The sequence below is a fragment of the Musca autumnalis genome, unplaced genomic scaffold, assembly GCF_047663935.1.
Source record: "Musca autumnalis isolate F117 unplaced genomic scaffold, ASM4766393v1 scaffold_4, whole genome shotgun sequence".
NCBI classification, from domain to species: Eukaryota; Metazoa; Arthropoda; class Insecta; order Diptera; family Muscidae; genus Musca; species Musca autumnalis.
The window spans coordinates 230,358,459-230,380,642 of record NW_027411977.1 but is presented as its reverse complement, the minus strand read 5'-3'; the positions used below and the strand labels follow the sequence as shown (position 1 = coordinate 230,380,642).

At 32.9% G+C, this 22,184-nt stretch overlaps 1 protein-coding gene across 2 annotated transcripts in view; it reads right to left on the bottom strand.

The window, feature by feature from the left end:
- Nucleotides 1–22,184, bottom strand: part of LOC141400579 (uncharacterized) — a 42,873-nt gene that overhangs the window by 14,066 nt on the left and 6,623 nt on the right. The window contains exon 1 of one of the 2 annotated variants that reach the window (XM_073979822.1): nt 7,790–8,296. The exons of the other annotated variant lie outside the window; for it this stretch is intronic. Within the exon in view, the coding sequence (XP_073835923.1) occupies nt 7,790–7,958 (169 nt within the window). The 5' untranslated portion in view covers nt 7,959–8,296. Of the gene's footprint in view, nt 1–7,789; nt 8,297–22,184 lie in introns of those variants that run through there. 2 annotated transcript variants of the gene reach the window in all.

Below are 22,184 nucleotides of genomic sequence, written 5' to 3'. Positions count from 1 at the left end.
TATATGCCGTTAAGTACAGTACTAAAGTTTCATTGTTTCTTTGAAGTCCATTTTTTTATTTCCTGCACGCTAGATCGGTATTTTTTCCCACTGTGCGATAATAACTTTGGTTATCTGTTAGGAGTCTAATAGTTGGTCTGTTCAAGAATTGCAAAAATCTACTAAGTTTTGCTATTTTTTCCAATAACATAAAGAAAAATTTTTATCATAGTAAAAATTAGAAACAGACATATAGTTGTTGAACATTGCTTAACTTTTCATTTTGATAAATATTTTATTTATTTATTTTCGTTTGTTTGTTGGTGGGCTGCTATAGTCTTTTTGACATTGAAGGTTCTCCACATTTATGAAATTTCCATCCCTGCAACTGAGTAGATATACTGAGGTGATTAACTTTTGGCTAACGCCGTCAAGTTTATACAGTTTGTTGTAATGTCCTAAAAACAACGGCGTTACACATTCAACTTGGCACCGTAATAAGTTATTTATCAGATATTCAATGGAACGGACGAGTTAAATTATACGATTTATAAAAACGTTGTTTGTTTTAAATTATATTAACCCTGCGTTTACAACAGACAGTTGAGTTCATGTATTGATTGTCAAAAACCCAAAACTTGCCTAGTTCTTCGTCAAAGGCGTTCTATGCCGCCAACAACGGCAATCATAAGCGACAGCCAGGGATGGAAAATCATAACTACACAATAGAGGAAATTTATCAAAGCAGCTGTTAATATTAAAACTCAAAGATATTAAACACATGTATTTTATTACAAATATTAACTGAAACTATTAGATCGTCATAAGACAAAAGTAAAAGAGAATACATTTCTCATGTAAAATGATATACAGTTTGTTTTTAAATGGTTTTATTTAGCTCACCCTGTTTGTTTTATTATTTATTCTTGGGTCAAATTCATGGTATAAGTAAAGAGGTAGATTTAAATGAAAAAAATCTATAGAACCCTTGTTTTTCTTGAATTCCTAAAACTTCAAAATAAAAGCAACAAGTGAGTTTGTTTACAATGCATTTTTTGAGCATTTTATAAAAAAACGAGAAAAATGAATGAAGAGTTATGTTTTCTCCACATAATCGAATTGTGAATATGATCAACTGATTGTTTCAATGCAAATCTCACCAATCTCTTCCATACAAATGGTCTAAAAACAATTTTAAAATCATTGAATTCGATTGTTTTTAAAATTATTTGGCATATTATTCAAACACCACACACACATACACAGTTTGTTTATATTGTTTTGAAGTTTTAGGCATACTCGAATGAAAAAAATTAAATTGACATAAAGCTTTGGCTAACCTTTATTATTAAACCATGGGTCAAATTTAGTAATTCAAATTTCACCCTCTTCCTGTCAACCGATTAATCTGAAATTTTGTATACACTTTGGATTTTGGTGACAATACAATTATGTTTATTCATTATCATTATAAATTCAAGATGGCCGCCGCTACAAAATGGCGGATAACGTAGGTATTATCAATCCCATCAATATGGGTATCAAATGAAAGGGCTCAACAAGCAGAATACAATATACTATAAAAAATTGAAATCCAAGATGGCGGCCGCTACAAAATGGCGGGTAACGTAGGTTTTATCAATCCCATCAATATGGGTATCAAATAAAAGTGCTCAACCAGTAGAATACAATGTACTATATAAAATTAAAATCCAAGATGGCGGCCTCTACAAAGTGGCGGATAACTTAGGTTTTATCAATCCCATCAACATGGGTATCAAATGAAAGGTCTCAACAAGTAGAATACAATTTACAATGCAAAATTGAAATCTAAGATGGCCGCCGCTACCAAATGGCTGATAACAAGTTTTTATCAATCCCACCAATATGGGTATCAAATAAAAGGGCTTGACAAGAAGAATACAGTGCACTATACAACGTCAATATTTAAGATGGGCGCAGCCACTAAATGGCGTATAATTAAGATTTAAATTTAAATTAAATTTAATTTTCCCCTCAAGACTCAGGCGCATCTTGTTGTACATAGCCTTGCCCCTTTATTGGACCTCTGGGGGGATCGACCGTTTAAATGTCCATTACTCGTGGGAACAAAAACACCTGAGCAATATGATGCCAGGTTAAAAAATAAAACAGTTTAAATAAAACAGAAACTGCAACACAACGTAAAGAAGGCTTCAAAAAGCGAAAGAAAAGTATAAAGCAAAACGAGCTAAAGAAAGTGAAGGTGATAGAAATAGTCGATTACAGAAACGACGGGAACAATTAGCGTCAAAAACACCTGATCAATATGAGGCCAGGTTAAAAAAGCAACGTCAGCGATATACACAAATGACGGCGTTGGAATCGCCTGAAGAATATGAAGCCAGGTTAACAAAGCAACGTGAGCGATACACACAGATGATAGCGTCAGAAACACCTGAAGAATATGAAGCCAGGTTAACAAAACAACGGGAGCGATACACACAGATGTGTGTTGCCTTTAATACTATCATGGGCTTCTACAATATATAAAATGCAGGGCAGCGCTGTGGTTCACGCAGTCGTATACTTAGGTGCGAAACTGTTTGAAGAAGGTCAAGCCTACGTGGCTCTTAGTAGAGTAAGATCTTTGCAGGGACTACGTATAGAGGAGTTGGACTGCAATAAACTAACGGGCAAGAAACCTTGCAATAATGAAGCACTAAATGAATTAAACAGAATGCGAAATAAAAACTAAAAACTAGAAAATAAAAATAGGTAAAAAAACTTTTTAAGTTAAACGGTTTTATGTTAAACATACATTGCAATGTTTAAGATAAATGTACTAAAAACAAAAAAATAATAAAATAGATACAGTCGTGGGAATTATAAACATATGCATAGACTAGACTAAAATAAAACCGTGGGGCACGTCAATTGTCTACAAATTATCGACTTAATGTGCGATAGAAGAATCGTTTAATTCGTCGTTAGGCAGTTGGACCGCAGACGGTGAGGAAATTACTTACTATTTCTTGCTCATGGAAATTCCAATAGTTATACACTCCATGTAAATAAAAGAGATGTTGCAACTAGTTTATCGTTGGACATTCACACTGCTGGCTGGCGAGGAATCGTTTCACTGCTCGTAGTTTGTCTTTAATCGACAAAGTACTACTCGCTCACCACTATGAAACCCTAAAACTCGCTTATAATCGAGCTTGCTAGCTTGTTTCCACATTCTAGCCCTACTTACCACACGTCCATCGCTGTCGGTTGAACAACTGCCTAATTATAGTGTAACATTACAAAACAAACATTTTAATCAACGAATGTAGACAATTGACGTGCCCCACGGTTTTATTTTATTTTAGTCTAGTCTACGCATATGTTTATAATTCCCACGACTGTATCTATTTTATTATTTTTTTGTTTTTAGTACATTTATCTTAAACATTGCAATGTATGTTTAACATAAAACCGTTTAACTTAAAAAGTTTTTTACCTATTTTTATTAAACATTAATCTTGGCTAAAATCGTTCATAAATGAAATTACACTGTGAAACAAAATGGAACTAACGATCTGGGGGTAAAAAATGCTTTGCGAAAAAAGCGAGCTATTTTATTTTTCCTCAGGTACTAAATTTTATTGATATTCCAACTTCAGTGGACTAGGGGCCATTATTATATGTGTTCTTTGAATTTTTGATGGATTTAAAAACGCAAAATAAACCAATTTGGAGGCATTAAAATACAATTTTACATTGAAAGTTAATGCCAAGAAGCTCCTCCTTGAAATTCAATCATCACTTTTAACTTTAAGTTAACCAGAACACTATAAATCTGTTCGGTAAATCCAAACTAAAACAAAAGAAGACTTATAATAATGGCGGTAGAACTTGTAAGGAAAATATGGATGATAGTTTCATATTTTCAAAAAGATGCCTAAGAGTGTCCCATTTCAGTCCATATATAGTTTTGAGTGGTGCTTAAAAAATTACATTATTTTTTAATTAAAAAATAAATATGGTAACATGGGGCGCCTTCGCCACGTTAACCGTTAAAGTTAAAGTTTTTTCAAATATTACTTTTGGTACAAATATTAACAAATCTTGACTATAAGTTTTGATATAAAAATGGTTATAATTTTGTTTTTAAAATATTTTTTTTTTTTGAGTTTTTACAAAATGTCTAAAAAGTGGCGAAGCCTCCCCACCCATGGGGCAGCTTCGCCATCGATATTGAAAATTCTCCAACGGACTCTAAAACTGTAATTTACCATACTTCTTCCTTAAATATCATCATTGTGCAAAAAAAAGGAACATGTTTTCTATTGAATAATCAAAAATGATTTTAAAATTCACAAAAAGTAACCGATTCTAGCGGTTAATTGAAGTAGGTACCTTGAATTTAGCTACAAAAATCATAGTATAACTAAAACAAGATACGTTTAGGACAATATTTGATTTTAACTTCACATTATAGTGCGGTATATCTATGGTATAAAGAATTTAAGTTAAACATGACAAATTTCTAACATTAACTCACCAGGCCCCTATCATGGCGTAGGCGCCCCACCCCTTACATATTTCATATTATTAATATATTGACATTTGCAATTGCTTTTTTCGTGCGAATTATTGGGATTTATATTCTTCATTAGTTGCCTTCTAACGGTATAAAATGTGTTTTTGATATCACAAAAGGTAAAGAAGATATCACCAAAAATACCTAAAATAATTATTTTTCCCAATGCCCTGAAAACACAAAACCGCGTGCGTCCGCTATCAGATCTTCATTAAACTCACAATTTTGCCTTTAACGGATTTTTTCTAGCACTTGTATTTTGCGAGAAAATCGGCGCTGGCGTAGCCGCCCCAGTGTCGAAGGCGCCCCATGTTACCATATAGCTTTTCTTTTAATATTTTTTTATTTTGATAACAGATACCTAATTCCACTACTGGTTTCGTTACCACGACAAAAACTATGAAAATATCTTTGTTTATCCGTTCACAAGTGGTCCAAATTGATCATTTAACTCTTATGAAATTCTGATGAAAAAAGTTTTTCTGGTGACAGAAATTTGAGGATATCAATCGAAAGGCATCAAATTAAAAAATGTATTTATTTATAAAAGAAAACTTGCAAAGCCTATTATTATATGAAATATACACGGTTGCAAAATCTACCCAAGGAATTAGTTTTCTACCTGTTGTTTACTTTACGTGTATATTGCGTTCCAAATAATTGCATTCATTATTCGGTATAGTTTTAGAAGACAAGTAGATTAAAGTTTTGCAAAAAATTTAATAATTAGGACACACTTTGAGTGAATAGAGTACATCTTCTAAAAAACAGTTGCTTTTTTTACAAAAGAACGTCCTTTATATTCTATCGATTCTGAATTTCCATCCCTGTATGAAAATCTATTTAAGGGCCAGAACAGAATCAATCGTCGCTTGCTTCCCCAAATGTCAAATTATAAAGGAATGCTAGAGCCTCTTTGCATATCCGCCTGCGTTCTTCGTTAGGAGGCTCTGGCATTCCTTTATAATTTGACTTTTGGGGAAGCAAGCAAGCGACGATTGATTCTGTTTCTACCTTAACGGCCTTTCAAATAACGAAACAACGCAGTTTGTTTATTCGGTATTGCTAAGTTTACATTTACGAAATCCACTCGATTTCATCTGTCAATTCCATAGCTCAAACGTCAAATGAAATCTCATCTGAAATCCATTGGATTTCATTTGACGTTTAACCCATGGATTTGACAGATGAAATCGAGTGGATTTCGTAAATGTAAACATAGCATATCACTGCGGTATTGGATGCTCAAAACACCGACAAAGAAACTGGCGTCTTGAATGTCGTCCTGATTGGCGGTTTGTAAAAACGACAGTAATTTGAACGCAATTTGAGTCTCCCGCAAATAGAATACAACTTCTATCAAACAAATTTGTGGTTTTACAACGGAAAATTCTATATATTCTGACAATTTTGACTATCCATCCCTGTATGAAAATCTATTTGCCGCCGTCAACACCACAAGTTTAAAGACGTGGTATAAATCAACGGCGGTACTTACAAATGGTGACTGCGTTGCAAATTCACACTTCATATGAAGGTGTTACAGTAGCTGCTCAAAAATCAGTCTAAACGTCAACATTTCTTCACAATAACGCAATACTGTGAATTGCTTGTTTATGTTTTGTATGTGATGTTATTCACAATAATGCATTTTGACAACTAGAATGAGATAATCAGCTGTTTTTGTTGTAATACACGTATTATTGTGCGATGATAAATCGGAGAAGTGTGAATTTGCAACGCAGTTACCATTCATAGGTACCGGCATTGATTTATGACTCGACTTCAAATTTCTTATGTTGACGGCGGTAAATAGATCAAGATGACCAAGAAATGTAGGATACAAATTTATCTATGAAGGAAATATAAGCTTTTATTATTCCAATAATGCGCTTACATAGTACCCCATTTAGCAAATGTAAGCTTTGTTCCCGTACTTTTTAATAGCAAAACTCGTAAAAGAGAGAAAAATTGTTGCCACACAAAAGTTTTTTCAAAAAGTTCGGGAACGCAACAATGGAAAAAACGTCAAAAAAGCTGAAACAAATGGCAAAGTCGACATACCAGCCAATCAGACGCCTGCATCCATGTTACTAGTTTTTTACACGCTCAAATTTGTGGAGTAAAAAGTTTTTAAAGAGAGCGTCATTCAGCGCCATTTTTGTTTAAAGAGAAGTGAACATTTTACAACTTTTTTGTGTACGGGAACGGGTTTTCGGGTAAAATGTGTAAAAGTCGTAAAAGTTGTAAAAATTTTTTAGTTCTGGAACAAAGCTATAGTACTCCATTTAGCAAATATAATGCATTGCAAATTCCATTGCAAAAAATGCATACAGGAGGTTTTAGTGAAACCTGTCATTAAAATTGTTAATTTCATTGGATATGTGTCAGATAAATTAAGTATTTATATATAAAAGGTGTTTTATGATCTATTGTAAACGTTTTTTATTAAATTAAATTTAATAGCTCTGTTCCTTTACCTTTTTAATGCTAAAAGAGAAAACTGTCAAAATTGCTCTCTCATGACTAGTTTTACCTGGTGACAATGTCAAGAAGAAATAAAGAAATTTCAATTTTTTTCACGTTTTTTGATATTGTTTTGTCAACATTCGCTTTTTTTCTTTTGTTTTTGTTAATTTTTTTTTAGTTTTACCATGGTAGCCTCAGGCATGTAATCTTCTTTATGAGGATTTATTTGACGTATACCCAATTGAATTGACATTTGAAACCCAGTGGGTTTGTTAATCCGGTTTTATATAAACGTACTATATGATTATCTTACTTAATGAAAAATGTACCTGCGATACTTTCATTTACAATCCTACACGACTAATTGGATTTTAATTCCAATTTCTCAATTACCAAATATTCAAATTGTATTGATCAAATATCAAATACCCGCTCTCTTTGACAACGAATACAACCCTGAAGGGAAAAACATCTGTTGCTCTGTTGTTGTTGTAGCTACAACACTGTACAAAATAGTGACACAGTTTGAAAGTCACTGATGAGAAATTCAACTTCATTATGACAATTGGGAAGCCAAAACTACAACAACAACAAAAACATCTGGCAAACAAAAACTGAATGAAAGGCCGACACACACACAAGAACAGCAAAATAAATACAGATACAATGACTATTTCTTACCAAAAACCAAAAATGGTTGGTTCACCTTTAAACCCTTCTTGTGTTTACATTTTGCATATTTTGTTAAAGCTTAACTTTCTTTTGCTCACTTACCCGTATCGTTACATTCTTTTGCAACAGCTTTCCATGCTGAATTGACCATATTTCTCATCTGATAACCAGATGACAATGGATCGTAGAGACATGGATGCCTGCGAACGGCTTCACATAATTTTTGTCCACTTTGGATTTGTTCATCGTTCATACATGGAAAGTCCTTCATTTTGACGATACACGCACAACGACAACAACAAGAGCAACACTACCGACCAATTCTTATGAGGGTTTCACTTTGTCTTTTGGTAATTACAACAACATTGCCTGCTGCAAATGGCAAACACAGGCAGTCAGGTCGAATGGTGGTTTCTTAGGGATTTTTTTATTTCTAAGTCAAATACGCACTAATCTAGTTGTCCTCATAAGATACCCGCACACACACGCACGTGCATTAGTTAGTATTCGCGTCTTATTCCAATACTGTCAGCATTTGTTTTATAAACAAAACATATCTTTACTCTATTGAATCGCTAGAGAGCAAAGAGAACAACTGACTGAAAGAAATTCAAACATGAAAACAAACCAACATGACAGCAGCTTGACGTTTGGGAATGTCAGAGTTATGTTTTGGTTTCACGACGGCGGGGAGAGTTACCAGATGTTGGGAGAGGTGTTGTGATGTAGTAGTCTGGTGATGATCATCAGAGAACAGTTTCTCTATTTAAATAATTTTTTTAGTACTCCCAAGGCCACAAAACGTGGATTTAAAAAAAAAAAATTCAAGCCCTCACATGGCCACAAAACGTAAATTTTTTAAAGAATTTTTTGTAGTCCTCCCAAAGACACAAAACGTGGATTTTTTAAAGAATTTTTTTGTAGCCCTCCCAAGGCCACAAGACATGGATTTTTTAAAAAAAAATTAGTCCTCCCAAAGCCAAAAAACGTGGATTTTTTTAAAAATTTTTTGTTGTCCTCCCAAGGCCACAAGAAATGGATTTTTAAAAAAATTTTTGTCCTCCCAAGGCCAAAAAAAAAAAACGAGGATTTTTTAAAGAATTTTTTGTAGCCCACACAAGGCCACAAAACGTGGATTTTTTTAAGAATTTTTGAAGCCCTCGTAAGGCCACAAAACGTTGATTTTTTAAAGAATTTTTGTAGCCCTACAAGGCCACAAAAAGTAGATTTTTTAAAGAATTTTTTGAAGCCGTCCCAAGGCCACAAAACGAGGATTTTTTAAAGAATTTTTTGTAGCCCACACAAGGCCACAAGACGTCAAATTTTTAAAGAATTTTTTGTAGACCTCCCAAGAGCACAAAACGTGGATTTTTTTAAGAATTTTTTGTAGCCCCCCAAGGCAACAAAACGTGAATTTTTTGAAGCCCTCCCAAGGCCACAAAACGTTGATTTTTTAAAGGCTACAAAACGCGGATTTTTTAAAGAATTTTTGTAGCCCTCCTACAAGGCTACAAAACGTGGATTTTTTAAAGAATTTTTGTAGCCCTCCCAAGGCTACAAAACGTGGATTTTTAAGGAATTTTTGTAGCCCTCCCAAGGCGGTAAAACCTGAATTTTTTAAAGAATTTTTTGTAGCCCTCCCAAGGCCATAAATCGTGGATATTTTAACGAATTTTTGTAGCCATTCCAAGGCCCCAACGCGTGGATTTTTTAAAATTTTTTGCAGCACTCCCAAGGCCACAAAAAGTGGATTTGTTAAAGAATTTTTTGCCCTCCCAAGGCCACAAAACATGGATATTTTAAAGAATTTTTTGTACCCCCACAAGGCTACAAAATGTAAATTTTTTAAAGAATTTTTATCGAAAACGATATCGTCTTCCATAGCAATGATATGGTGGGAAGTTAATTAAAAAATCGTTTAATTGCATTCAATTAAAAACTTACAAAAACCGTCCCTTAATTAGTCCAATGATGAATATTAGTGATGAATTCAATTCCTACGGAAAACGTTTCTCACGAGAAAAAATTTGTCAATCATTAATAATTTGGAAGAAATAATATGCAAATTTGGCATCACTTTTGAGAATTTTCTCATACGGCGCTCTTTAACTGCCGACACCACCCATGTTTATTTGCGCGTGTTTTTAATTAAAAATAATTGCAAAATCTAAAACATAATATATTTTGCACATAAAACCAGTGGTTGGGGCAAATACATCATGTATTTGACAGATACTCAATAGAATTGACAACTTAAATGACACATTTTTTTATTGAAAATGGTTTTTATTTCGACTTTATTTGATTTTATACTTAATTTTTTAAGACTATCAGCCAGTTTCTGTATGTCGAAAGAAGAATGTGTGCGAATGAAACACGTCCAAACTCTTGTGTGTTTTTCAATTTTTTTTGTTTTGAAGCAAAAGCAATGTACCCATAACGAAATGCAATTGAGTGAACACACATGCACACTACAATTTCTCTGTCTATTCTTTTATTTGGCTATGGTTTCATAAAACCTGTTAGATGTAAATTGGGCTTAAAATATATCATTCATTGTCATTGATTTTTATTAAACCAAACAACCGATTACGAGGGCAGTTTGGAAACTTCTTAGCCTAGCACAAAAAGCGCGGTATAAACAGAAAAAAGTTAAGTGTTTTGGGAACTTCCATCTCTGTTATGAACACATGTTAAATTTTGTTTCGATCTGGCAACTCCTTCATAAGAAACAGGTGTTCAAAAAAGACGCATCCGCAATTTTTTTACAATGGAAAAATCAGAAATGCGTGCTGTCATTAAATATTTACATAAAAAAGGTTTATCGCGACAAGAAATCCATAATGATATGGTGAATGTGTTAGGTGAAAGTGCTCCTTCATTTGCAACAGTAAAAAATTGGGTTGCTGAATTTAAACGTGGTCGTACAAGCATTGAGGATGAAACACGTAATGGACGTCCAACAACAGCAACAGAAATTGTAGCCAAAGTGCATGATATAGTATTAAATGATCGACGAATAAAAGTGCGTGAAATTGCTAATATCATGGGCATCTCAAATGATCGAGTCCATTTAATTTTGCATGAAGAACTACAGATGAAAAACCTTTCTGCAAGATGGGTGCCGCATTTGTTAACAGTCGATCAAAAACGCATAAGAATGAACATTTCTCAAGCTTGTTTGGATCGTTTTAAGCGAAATAAAATGGATTTTAAGCGTCGTTTTATAACTGTTGATGAGACATGGATCCACTACTATACTCCAGAGACAAAAGAACAATCCAAACAATGGACTGAAGCTGGAGGAAGTGCCACAAAGAAGGCAAACACAATTCAATCGGCTGGTAAGGTTATGGCAACGGTTTTTTGGGACTTCAAAGGTATTTTATTGATTGACTATCTGCAAAAGGGTAAAACAATAAATTAAGAGTACTATTGCAACCTTTTGGATCAATTAAATGTACAAATTCGAGAAAAACGTCCTGGCTTACAACACAAAAAAATAATTTTTAATCAAGATAACGCACCAGCGCACAAGAGTGTTTGAACAATGGCTAAAATCAACGAATTAAAGTACGAGTTGCTTGACCACCCACCTTATTCTCCTGATTTAGCTCCCAGTGACTTTTACTTGTTCCCAAATCTAAAAGAAAATCCTTGCTGGCAAGCGTTTTACCTCAAATGAAGATGCAATTACAGTTGTAAACCACTATTTTGAAGACCTTGAGGAAAACTATTTTAATCAAGGGATAGAATAGCTAGAAAAGCGTTGGATTAAGTGTATTGAAGTTTCAGGAAATTATATTGAAAAATAGAAATATTTTTGAAAAACTAACTATTCTCTTTCATTGATAGGCTAAGAAGTTTCCGAACCGCCCTCGTACTAAACTTGTTTTGCTTGATAAGTATTCAAACTATGTATCTCATTTGATAACAGTTTGACAACCACAGGTTATTCAAACATGAATACCATGGCGGAATAATAAGGTGTTACATCGATAACAATAATCGGGCCATTTATCACACAAAACGTCAACATTTCTTCACAAATTTTGACGTTTGGTCTGGTAAATGGTCCGATTATTTTTATCGATGTAAGACCTCATTATTCCACCATGGTGAATACCAATTACTCACAAAGTACACACATACATTGGATCTAAATTACCAATCAACTCTATGCCGCCAAAAACGATAACCATAAAGTTTGAAATACAATGAAATTTGTTACTAGCTTCACGCTTAATTTCATGTCCTACCTAATTAAAATGCGATCTTGAATTTCTTTATTCTTTTACATTAATTGAGGCTTGGATAAGCATGAATTTCTCAGGGTGTGAACAGAATGAAAAACCCCCCTTTTTCACGCTCAGTTTCATGTAAAAGATTAAAGGCCGAGTACTACCTAGGTACACGCAAAAAAAAGGCCTCTCTAACATATGTCCCAAACATATTTTGCAGCAAACATATATATGTTTGCAACAGTCCCAAACATAATATATGTTTGGGTCTGCAAACAAATATATGTTTGGGTGCAAACATATATATGTTTGGGTGCAAAGATATTTATGTTTGGGTGCAAACATTTTATATGTTTGGGTGCAAAAAAGTACAAACCCAAAAGGCACAAAAAAAAAAACAAACACATGCACCAGTGGGCGCTTATTGAGAGCAAGGGAGCATAAAATTCAATGTAAAACACTTTGAAATGTGTGCTCATTTGCTCTCACTAAGAACTCACTGGCTATCTCTATAGTATACACACAAATGTTGAGGTTGTTTATTGAAAGGAAAAAGAACAACAAACACATAGGTACATACAAAATTCCAAAGAAATACATGACACACTTTAATAAAAGAAAAACTGATTGAAATAATTTGTAAATAGTCACACTTTTAAAAAGGAAAAATATATAGAAACGTAATTGAACGCTTCTCCTTAGTTGTGAAATAAAACAAATTGTCCTCATAGTTGAAATCATCAGGCATCTAGAATCAAATGATTATGTAATGTATTAAATAAATATGGATATGCCATATTTCAAATATACATAAGTATGTATGTAATTACCAATATTAAATGCGATTTCTTCCTTGTCCAATAAAATAATTCCATTCAACTTTCCGATTCAATTATAAAATGTATTGGGCATTTAATTTACTAAAAACACAATTTCTTTAAGAAAACACAAAACACTGATTAATTCACTCACTTTACCGTCTTGACGCTACGCTGGCAACTAAAACACTGAAGAAAGAAAAAACAAAATAATTCATACCATTTCTTCTTATCCTCTTCGCCCACTACGTTGGTTAACAACAACAAACACACGAGTTTGACGCATACTCGCAATCAAAGCACCAAAGCCCCCTTCTTCGCTTCTACGTCTTCTATTATACAATACACACAACTCTTCATTATAAAACAGCATTCCACAGTCGCGAGAGCACTGTTATTACTCTCGTTGACAAACATCCTCTCTCCACCCATGAAAAAAATGTTCTAACATAAAACATGTGTGTTGCAAACATATTTTTGTTTGGACCCAAACATATTATGTTTGGATCCAAACATATAATTGTTTGCAACCGGTCCCAAACATATATTTGTTTGGATCCAAACATATTTCTAACATAAATTTTTCTGCGTGTAGCATTTGGCCTTTAGTCTTTTACATGAAACTGAGCGTGAAAAAGCGGCGTATTTCATTGTGTTTCTACCTTCATTGTGTTCTCACCTAAAACGACAGCCAGGGATGGAAAATAATTACACTTTGGGGGAAAATTAAAAAAGGAAGTTGTTTGGGCATTGATTTTAAGTAAATAGCTTTGTTCTAGATCTAAAAAGTTTTTACAGTTTTTACGACTTTTACACATTTTACCCGAAAAACCGTTCCCGTACACAAAAAAGTTGTAAAATGTTCAATTCTCTTTAAACAAAAATGGCGCTGAATTACGCTCTCTTTAAAAAATTTTTACTAGACAAATTTGAACGTGTAAAAAATAGTAACATAATTGCCGGCGTCTGATAGGCTGGTACGCCGACTTTGACATTTGTTCCAGTTTTTTTTGACGTATTTTTCATTTTTCCGTTCCCGAACTTTTTCAAAAAACGTTTATTAAGAAAATTTTTTTACAGTCCTCTCTTTTACGAGTTTTACTATTAAAAAGTACGGGAACAAATCTTATTTTATAACAGAAATTATCCGAAATCATTAGATCGCAATAAGAAAAAAAAATAGACAATTAATGGCTTAGAAATCGATTGTCCTCCCCAAAAACCCCAAATTTTCTGTCGTCATTGATTGTTAATTTCTATATGGGATTCGAGAGTAATTATATTGAACTAAGGGAACCAAACAATTTAGATTACATTTTAATACAAATAATTCACGATAACGATGAATTTGACAAATCGGGTGAAAACAGCTGGCTTTAGTATTCCACCCTGTATATTGTGCCATGGTAGGTAAGTTTGTTGCCGTAAAGAAACGTTTTAATAAATTACTGTATCGTTTACTCATAATAAGCTATTATTTGTGAAGAAATTAAACATAATTGAAAACTTTTTGAACACGAAGATACGTGTGCGATCGTTCATCTATGCTCTAAACCGTTTTCGGCTGGTTTTGTGGGTTAATAAAAATTAAAAATATTTACATATACACACTGATCAACAAAACTGATAGTCATCGGGTTCTATTTCGTTAATATAATAGCTGAATACTTCCCTAATCTCTAAATAATACGTTACATACTGTATTTCAATAATTTTTAGTTAAACTAAAGTTTTTATTTGCTAGTAAAATGTGGTAATATTACGTTTTATCGTTCAACAAAGAACAAAATACCACACATTTCACTACTATCGGCATCATTGTTTTGTTCGAATTCTCAGTAAATATGCAGGCAAGTGTAAACAAAACATCCAAGCCAGTGCCCGTTTATGTGACGCCATCAAATGACTCCTTGTCTATATGATACCACATCGAAGGTGTATCAAAAAAATTTTGCACAGGGATGCCAACTGTTCCGAGACAAAAATCGTAACAGAAAAGTTGTGTTAAAAACCACCACAAATCTCCACTGACTAAGACCAAAAAGCACTTCGAAAATGTATAAAAACGGTAGAAATGATCCACTGTTACACAGAAAGAGATAAATTAAAAAAATAGCACATACATGTTTTTATCAATTTCTTCAATAAAATATCTGAATTCCCGTGCTTTTCTGTATTTTTGAACACTATCTGGCCTCTAAATGTATGAATATTTCACTCGCTGCACAATGTACTATTTTTCGTTTGCTTTAAAAGTGATGACAGTAAACAATGTTGCGTAAAAATCGCTATAATCGTTACCTTAAACAGTCAAAATCGCTACTGTAGCGATTTAAAATAAAAAATCGCGACAACTTCTAAAAGGTGTTTTTTTTGTATGTCAAAAATCACAAGTAGCGGGAAAATCACCAACATGGCATCCCTGAATATGCAGCCGATGCTGCTTGGCGATCCATTGTAAACGAGTGTAATGCTTGGTTTACATTCGGCGTCGTTCGTGATTTCGAAGGTGTTTCGTGATTTCGCGCGGAATCAAGCAAAATTTATCATGATTTCGCATACAAAAATTAAATCATCTCATTTTCCTAGAAAAGTACCAAAAGTTGCAACACTTTTCACGTATCACAATAAACAAGGTAGATGTGCGAATTGCTGCAACAAAAAATGTTAGTATCAAAATTTGTAAACAAAGTGAAAAAATATTAAATTACTTTGTTACAATGATATTTTCCATTGTGTTTCCGTACTTTTTTAACGGTAATGTTAGAAAAAAGAGGGAATTGTCAAAATTGCTTTCCCATACAAATTTCTTAAAAAATACGGGGACGTAAAAATGACGTAAATTGCAATAACTCCAGAAATGTCAAAATCAACGTATCAGCTATCATATTCAGGTGCCAATAAACATGCTGCTAGTTTAGACTATGCCAAAATTGTGTAGCAGAAAACAGGAGAAGAGGGTGTTTGTTATTCGGCGCTATTTTTGTTTAAAGTGCAAGTCTCGCTAGATTTCGGAGTACGGGAACACATTTGTAGCACTGAACGGGAAAACTATTGCAAGTACTAATATTTTGCAGGTTCTGAGCACAACTTTTAACTATCAAAATGTATTATTATGATGTCTCAAAATAAATAAAATATTTTTTTATTTTTCCATTTGTTAGTACTACACATAATTAATACGATATATAGATAATTTTACGATAATGTTCGAAATAAAGTTGTAAAGTTCCATATTGTCGTATATTTTTGATGATTAATTCAATTTACAATAACTTGTTTTGAAAATTCATGTTCGATCAGCTGCGCATATGCATCTACCTTGATCAGTGTGATATGTTTGAAATCAACAAAAAATAAGTGTAAACACCGGGGTGTATTTCAGGATTTCGTGAAATCCAGTTGATTTTGGAGCGCAAGTGTAAACTTGGCATAAGAGATACAGGTAAAAAACACTAAAATAAGCTCTGTTCCTTTACGTGCAAGAATCTTCAAGTTTTACCACTTTTTACTCGAAAAGCGTTCCTTTACTTTAGAGACCATACAATTCATATGGTAGCAGTTTACAACTTCTACTACTTTTGCCGGTTTTACCATTTCAAAAGTAAAGGAACAGGCCAATAGAATGCGTTTTGTTTCCATTTTCTTTTGCAGTATTAGCTGGGTCTTTTTACGTGATAATTTCTAATAATTATTACTAATGTTGAAGATTTTGACAGTTGTGTAAAGGAAAAGTTGCTGAAAAAAATGTTTCAGCAACATTTAGTATGTAAAAAGACACCCCTATTATTGTCATATGTTGTTTTATTTTGTTGTTGTTTATAGTTGCCAAGAGATCATAGCAATTGTATTATTTTCATATCTCTTGTTTTTGTTTTAGTTTATTTGCCACTGTTGTTAGTTAAAAGAGTGACCATCAAACTGTAAGAAAAAGTGTTGTTTCGATTAAAGTTTAAAAAATGACAGTTATTTTTTAAAAGTAAAACGAAAGTTTTGAGGAACTATAAAACATTTAGAGATATAGAGGGGTATTCTGTATAGAGAATATCCTGTATAAGTCTTCTCTATATTAGAATAAACGCTTTTATAGTACAAACAGGTGAGGTAATCTATCAAAGAACTAAAGCTACGTTTACATAAATATCCATAATCATGATAATTTATCTTGAACTACTTGACGCATATTTTTGTGAATTTTACTTGAAAGTAATCGTGGTAGAATATTTAATCGTAGCAACAAGCTCCATTGTAAAATAAAAACGCATTTTACACTTGCACTTAAAACAGGGTTTCTAGGAGTTTACGTAATTTATTTGACAGATATTGTATGAAATTGACAACTAAAAATGATTCATGTTTTATAAAACATGTTAAATGTAAAATGCGTTTTACATTCAAGAAGGCACTTGTCGAACTTATAACTTTTTTAAATGGTTTTATTTAGCTCACCCCGTTTGTTTTATTTATTCTTGGGTCAAATTTAGTAATTCAAATTGTAAAAGTGCACGTAAACAATGTTATCGTGAACTAGTAGTGAAGGTGAGATCTTAAACCCCCTTTTTCATTGTAAATAAATTTAAAAATCGTTTTTCGAGTAGAGTTCGATTTACGACAAAACAGTTCGAAACTGCACATGTCAAATCTTACTTTATGAGTGGGAAAGGACAGAAGTAAAAGTAAAGTATAAGATAACAAAAAACACGTGTCTAATGGCTTTTTACCTGTACTTTTGTGCCCATTTTATGGCATGGAAACAACCAGTAGCTTTGTGTGGGTTAAATTAAGATGGTCCGATGTGTTCTTTAAGTGTGAAGGTAGTTATGCAGTTTTCACTTAGCTGCCTTAGTTTTAGCTGCGTTTTGGCGTTAGCTGTCCAATATCACTTTTTTTGCGTATAAAAAATATTCTATTTTTATCAAATTTATTTAAGATAACTGCATTTTTGGCTTACGTTCACAAAAATGTCAGAATTTTTTTATGTGCAGGTAAGCGAAAACTACCGTATAACTACATGCACATTTTAAGATCACATTGGACCATCTTGAGGAGTGTGCCTCTTGCCAAATTAACCAACACAAAGCTACTGCGCTTTATTACTGAAGTAATTTCTTTCATTTTTACGAAAGAAACAAGTGTTAAACGGAGGGTGCAGGTACAAAAGAATATATTGTGTATACGAAACTTTGTTCCATCTTTTTTCCCCACAAAGTTCTACTTCACTAAAATTTAGGAAAAATAAAGAGTTCACTTTGTGTAAACGCTACGATAATTTTTTAAAACGCTTCTTAAAGACAACCATCCTACCTGCCGAACAAAAGACAATGAACACAATATCTGTTGTGCGATTCTCTAACTCAGTTTTTGAGTTTACGATAAAAAATTCCGTATTCGGTATGTTAACGACCAATAAGAAGTAGTAGAGATCTACCGACAACAACAGTGTGCCATTTGTTCAACTTTTCATTCATAATTTTGCGTTCTAATTTTACCGATGTTTGTCGGTAACTCAAAAAAGAGTTAGAGAATCCGAGAAATAGCCATCTCTACAGAAATGGTCAAAATTTACGTATTTGTTGAAATGGGGAAAATTGTCGGTGCCCCCTAACACTCCACGCCTACACTTTTCAATATTACGATTTTTTTTTTTTGATTCCTTAGTTTCAATAAGTTCACTATCCAATACCATATAGAAATTAAATATCAATAAAAACAAAAAATTGGGGTGTTGGCCAGGAAAATCGATTTTTGAACAACTGTGCGGCGTTAAACATAACTTAAATTTTAATTTCGATAAATAATTTATTCGAATGATAAATAATGCACATCTTAGTTATTCGAATGATAAATAATGCACAGCTTGGTTGGCCTGGGTTCCGAATTCTTTATTTTTCCAATTTCCCTTTACCTTTCAATTGATTAAATGTTTGGTTGAGGTCAATAGCTTTCCCCAAATTTAAAGTTTTCTAGATTTATTAAATTATGAATTTCCCTCCCTGCGTCTGTGTAAATATACATAGTGGTTAGCTTTTGGTTAACGCCGTCACGTCTGTACAGTTTGTAACAATGACATAAAAATAACGGCGTCAAGCGTTTCTCATATTGACTCCTAAATGTGTAAACACATACAACCACAGTTTATACAGTTGGACACTAAGCCCACCTGATTGTTATGTTTGTTGTCAAAAACATTATTGTAATTTAAAATACAAAGAAACTCAAATCACAATAATATAAAATCTATTATGTTTGTTGTCAAAAGTTGTTAACAGAACTCTGAATGGCCGACCTTCTATAGGCCTTGCATACAACGTTTGGGTAAAATTTTGCGTTTGGCATCAACGCTCAACAGTTTCTCTTGTTCAATTTCTCTTTAAGTCTAGTACATTAATTTTCATTCATCTTTTTCTTTTTTTCTAAAAATTTTTGTGTTTTCAAAAAATGTTTCAAATTTGAATTTAGACATGTCATAATTGTTTTTTTCGATAAATTCTCTCATTTGTTAGGGATGGGACGTACTTATTCGTCGTTCAGAGAGTATTTCTAATCGAAAAACGTAGAAAAATAGTCGTTCGTTCATAGAATTTTGTGTAGGGAAATAAGTATTTTATTCGTAGTTATGGGTCGAACAACGAATAGAGAACGAACGACGTACCCTGGAAACGCGCTATAAAGCAGCGAATAGAAGCGTTACGCCATGTTTACATTAGAGTTTTTTGAGGGGCTAATCTTCTTTATGAGAATATATTTGACGTATACGGAATGGAATAGACATTTGAAATCTAGCGGATTTACTAAATCCATTATGTAAACTTACTATTAGAAACTATTAGGTTTTAATGCTTTGTTCCAGAAACTACTTTTTTTGAAATTTTTGACAAATTTATAAAGGACAAAGTGTCAAGTTGACTCTTGCAGGATCCATATTTTCTACTACCTATTTTCTGCTAGTCTGTCGCCTTATAAAGAAAACGTGAATACCAATTACTCAAAATGTGCACGCATAAATTGGATATATGTAAATAACCATACATACATATGTTTCCTTGGCGAACAACTATGCCGCCAACAACTGCGCCCATAAACGACAGCCAGAGGTGGAAAATCATAACTACACAATAGAAGAAAATTATCAAATAAGCTGTTCGAACGTTGTCTTAAACTATATTTGATTGTGATCGTAAGAAAAAAAGTAAAAGGTGATACATGTGTCAAGTCAAAAATACAGCTTTATTATTTATGTTAAAAAAATAAATGTTGGAAAAAAGTCGATCATAAAGAAATTACACTGCAGGACAAAATGCAATTCAAGGTCTGGGCTCGAAAATTCCTTTGGGAATGAAAGCCTTGAAAGAAAGCCTTATTGCCAAGGGTAATTTTCTCCATAGTTAAAGTTTCTGAGTTATTATGTGATTAACGTTTTTACTGTCGCCTTATAAAGATTTAAGAAAATATCTTTATAACTTTGTTTGGCGCTTTTTTTACAATTTGCTCACCAACTTTACGGATGGCATCAGTTAAATGTTGATATTTGTATTGTCACTGCACTGGAGTTGCTTTCTACATTCGATCCCTATTGTTTTTTTATTTCTGTCCTTTGATATTATTAGGCCATCTTTAAAGAAGTGCTTTTTGTCGGGTTAACTAACCTCTTTAAAATCGATTATTTGATTACCTGATTACAAATCGTAGCTGAAGATTAGTGGCTTATAGTACATTTACATTTACGAAATCGAGTGGATTTCAACTGTCAATTTCTTTGCGTATATGCCAAATTGACAGTTGAAATCAAGTGGATTTCGTTAATGTAAACCTAGCATTACGCCGTCACTAAATTTCTGTTCTCTGCTTTGAAGTAAAGCCAGAGACGGATGTTTAAAAATAAAGTACCATGACATATTTTTGGAGACAACAAGTACACAAAAAGCTAATTTTTAAATACTATTTTTGGAATATTTAAAATGTTTTGAGGTCCCAAAATATAAAACGTGAATATCTATTCTTTTTCGGAGAATTCTGGTTTTCACGTTTTTTTAAGAATATTTTTGGAGGTTTTTAAATGACACAAAACGTTTTTTTAATATTTATGAAAATATTGTTTTTAAGTCTGCTACAGAGAGTGATGTTTTTCAAAAACGAAAATTTTACTGATCGCTACCAATATCATGATTTCATCCCGGCGAAGGGAATTATCAATTGGCTTTTCAGCTTTTTGAAATGATGCCTTTTTTAGCGAAAACCCGACCTCTTTAAGTATCTAGTAATCTCAAATAAATGAGAATCGCACTCACTTTTCGACTATTCCAAAAACATCAGAACAACAATATTTGAAAACTATCAGCACGTATCAACTAAGTTGAAAAAACATCACCACAGTTGCCTGTGGGTGAGTGTTATTGGAATTTATTTCAAATTCCCCTGCGCATGCCATCCGCTGTATTTTGTTTGTTTTGTTTTGATTGAAGTATCAATCTCATTTGATTGTTTTTAACATTACTCACTGTCAGGGCTGCCAGATTATTTTTATGAAATATCGTAAATTTTGTAAATAAATCTTTGAGTTTATCATCTTTAACAAGGCTTTTTTAATTATTTTCAAACATATACTCAAAATCCAAAAACATTAACAATTTTAGCTTTTGCTCCTTCTTCACAAAATGTAAAAATTGTTAAGGGTGTCGAAAAATTAATAAAATTGCTTCAAAAATCAAATCTATTTAAATTTTAATAGTTTTTATTGTGATAATTTATTTATTGGGGTTTGGAAATTGAGGATATCAATCGAAAGATATCAAAAATGTTTTAATTTATTATGCTATGTAAAAATATGTATTTAGTTTTTCAATACCAATACAAGGAAAACTTACAAAGATTCTACCTTTTGTTTATTTTGAGTGTATCTTGCGTTCCAAATAACGCAACAGTGAAGTTTTGGGTTATAATGATTCGCATTCATTCGGAATCGTTTTGGAAGACAGGTAGATTGAAGTTTTGCAAAAATTTCAATAATTTGGACACAATTTAAGCGAATTGAATACATGTTCTAACAAACAGTTGTTTTTTTAAGAACGTTCTTTATATTTTAGCCATTCTGAACATCCATCCCTGCTTGAAAATCTATTTAACGGCGTCAACATATGGCCTGTTCCCGTACTTTATAAAGTGGTAAAAGTCGTAAAAGTCGTAAACGATTTTCATATAAATTTTGTGTACGGGAACGCAAAATGTGTAATGCCAAGTTTACACTTGCCCTCCAAAATCCACTGGATTTCACGAAATCCTGAAATACGCCCCGGTGTTTACACTTATTTTTTGTTGATTTCAAACATATCACAATGATCAAGGTAGATGCATATGCGCAGATGATCGAACATGAATTTTCAAAACAAGTTGTTGTAAATTGAATTAATCATCAAAAATATACGACAGTATAGAACTTTA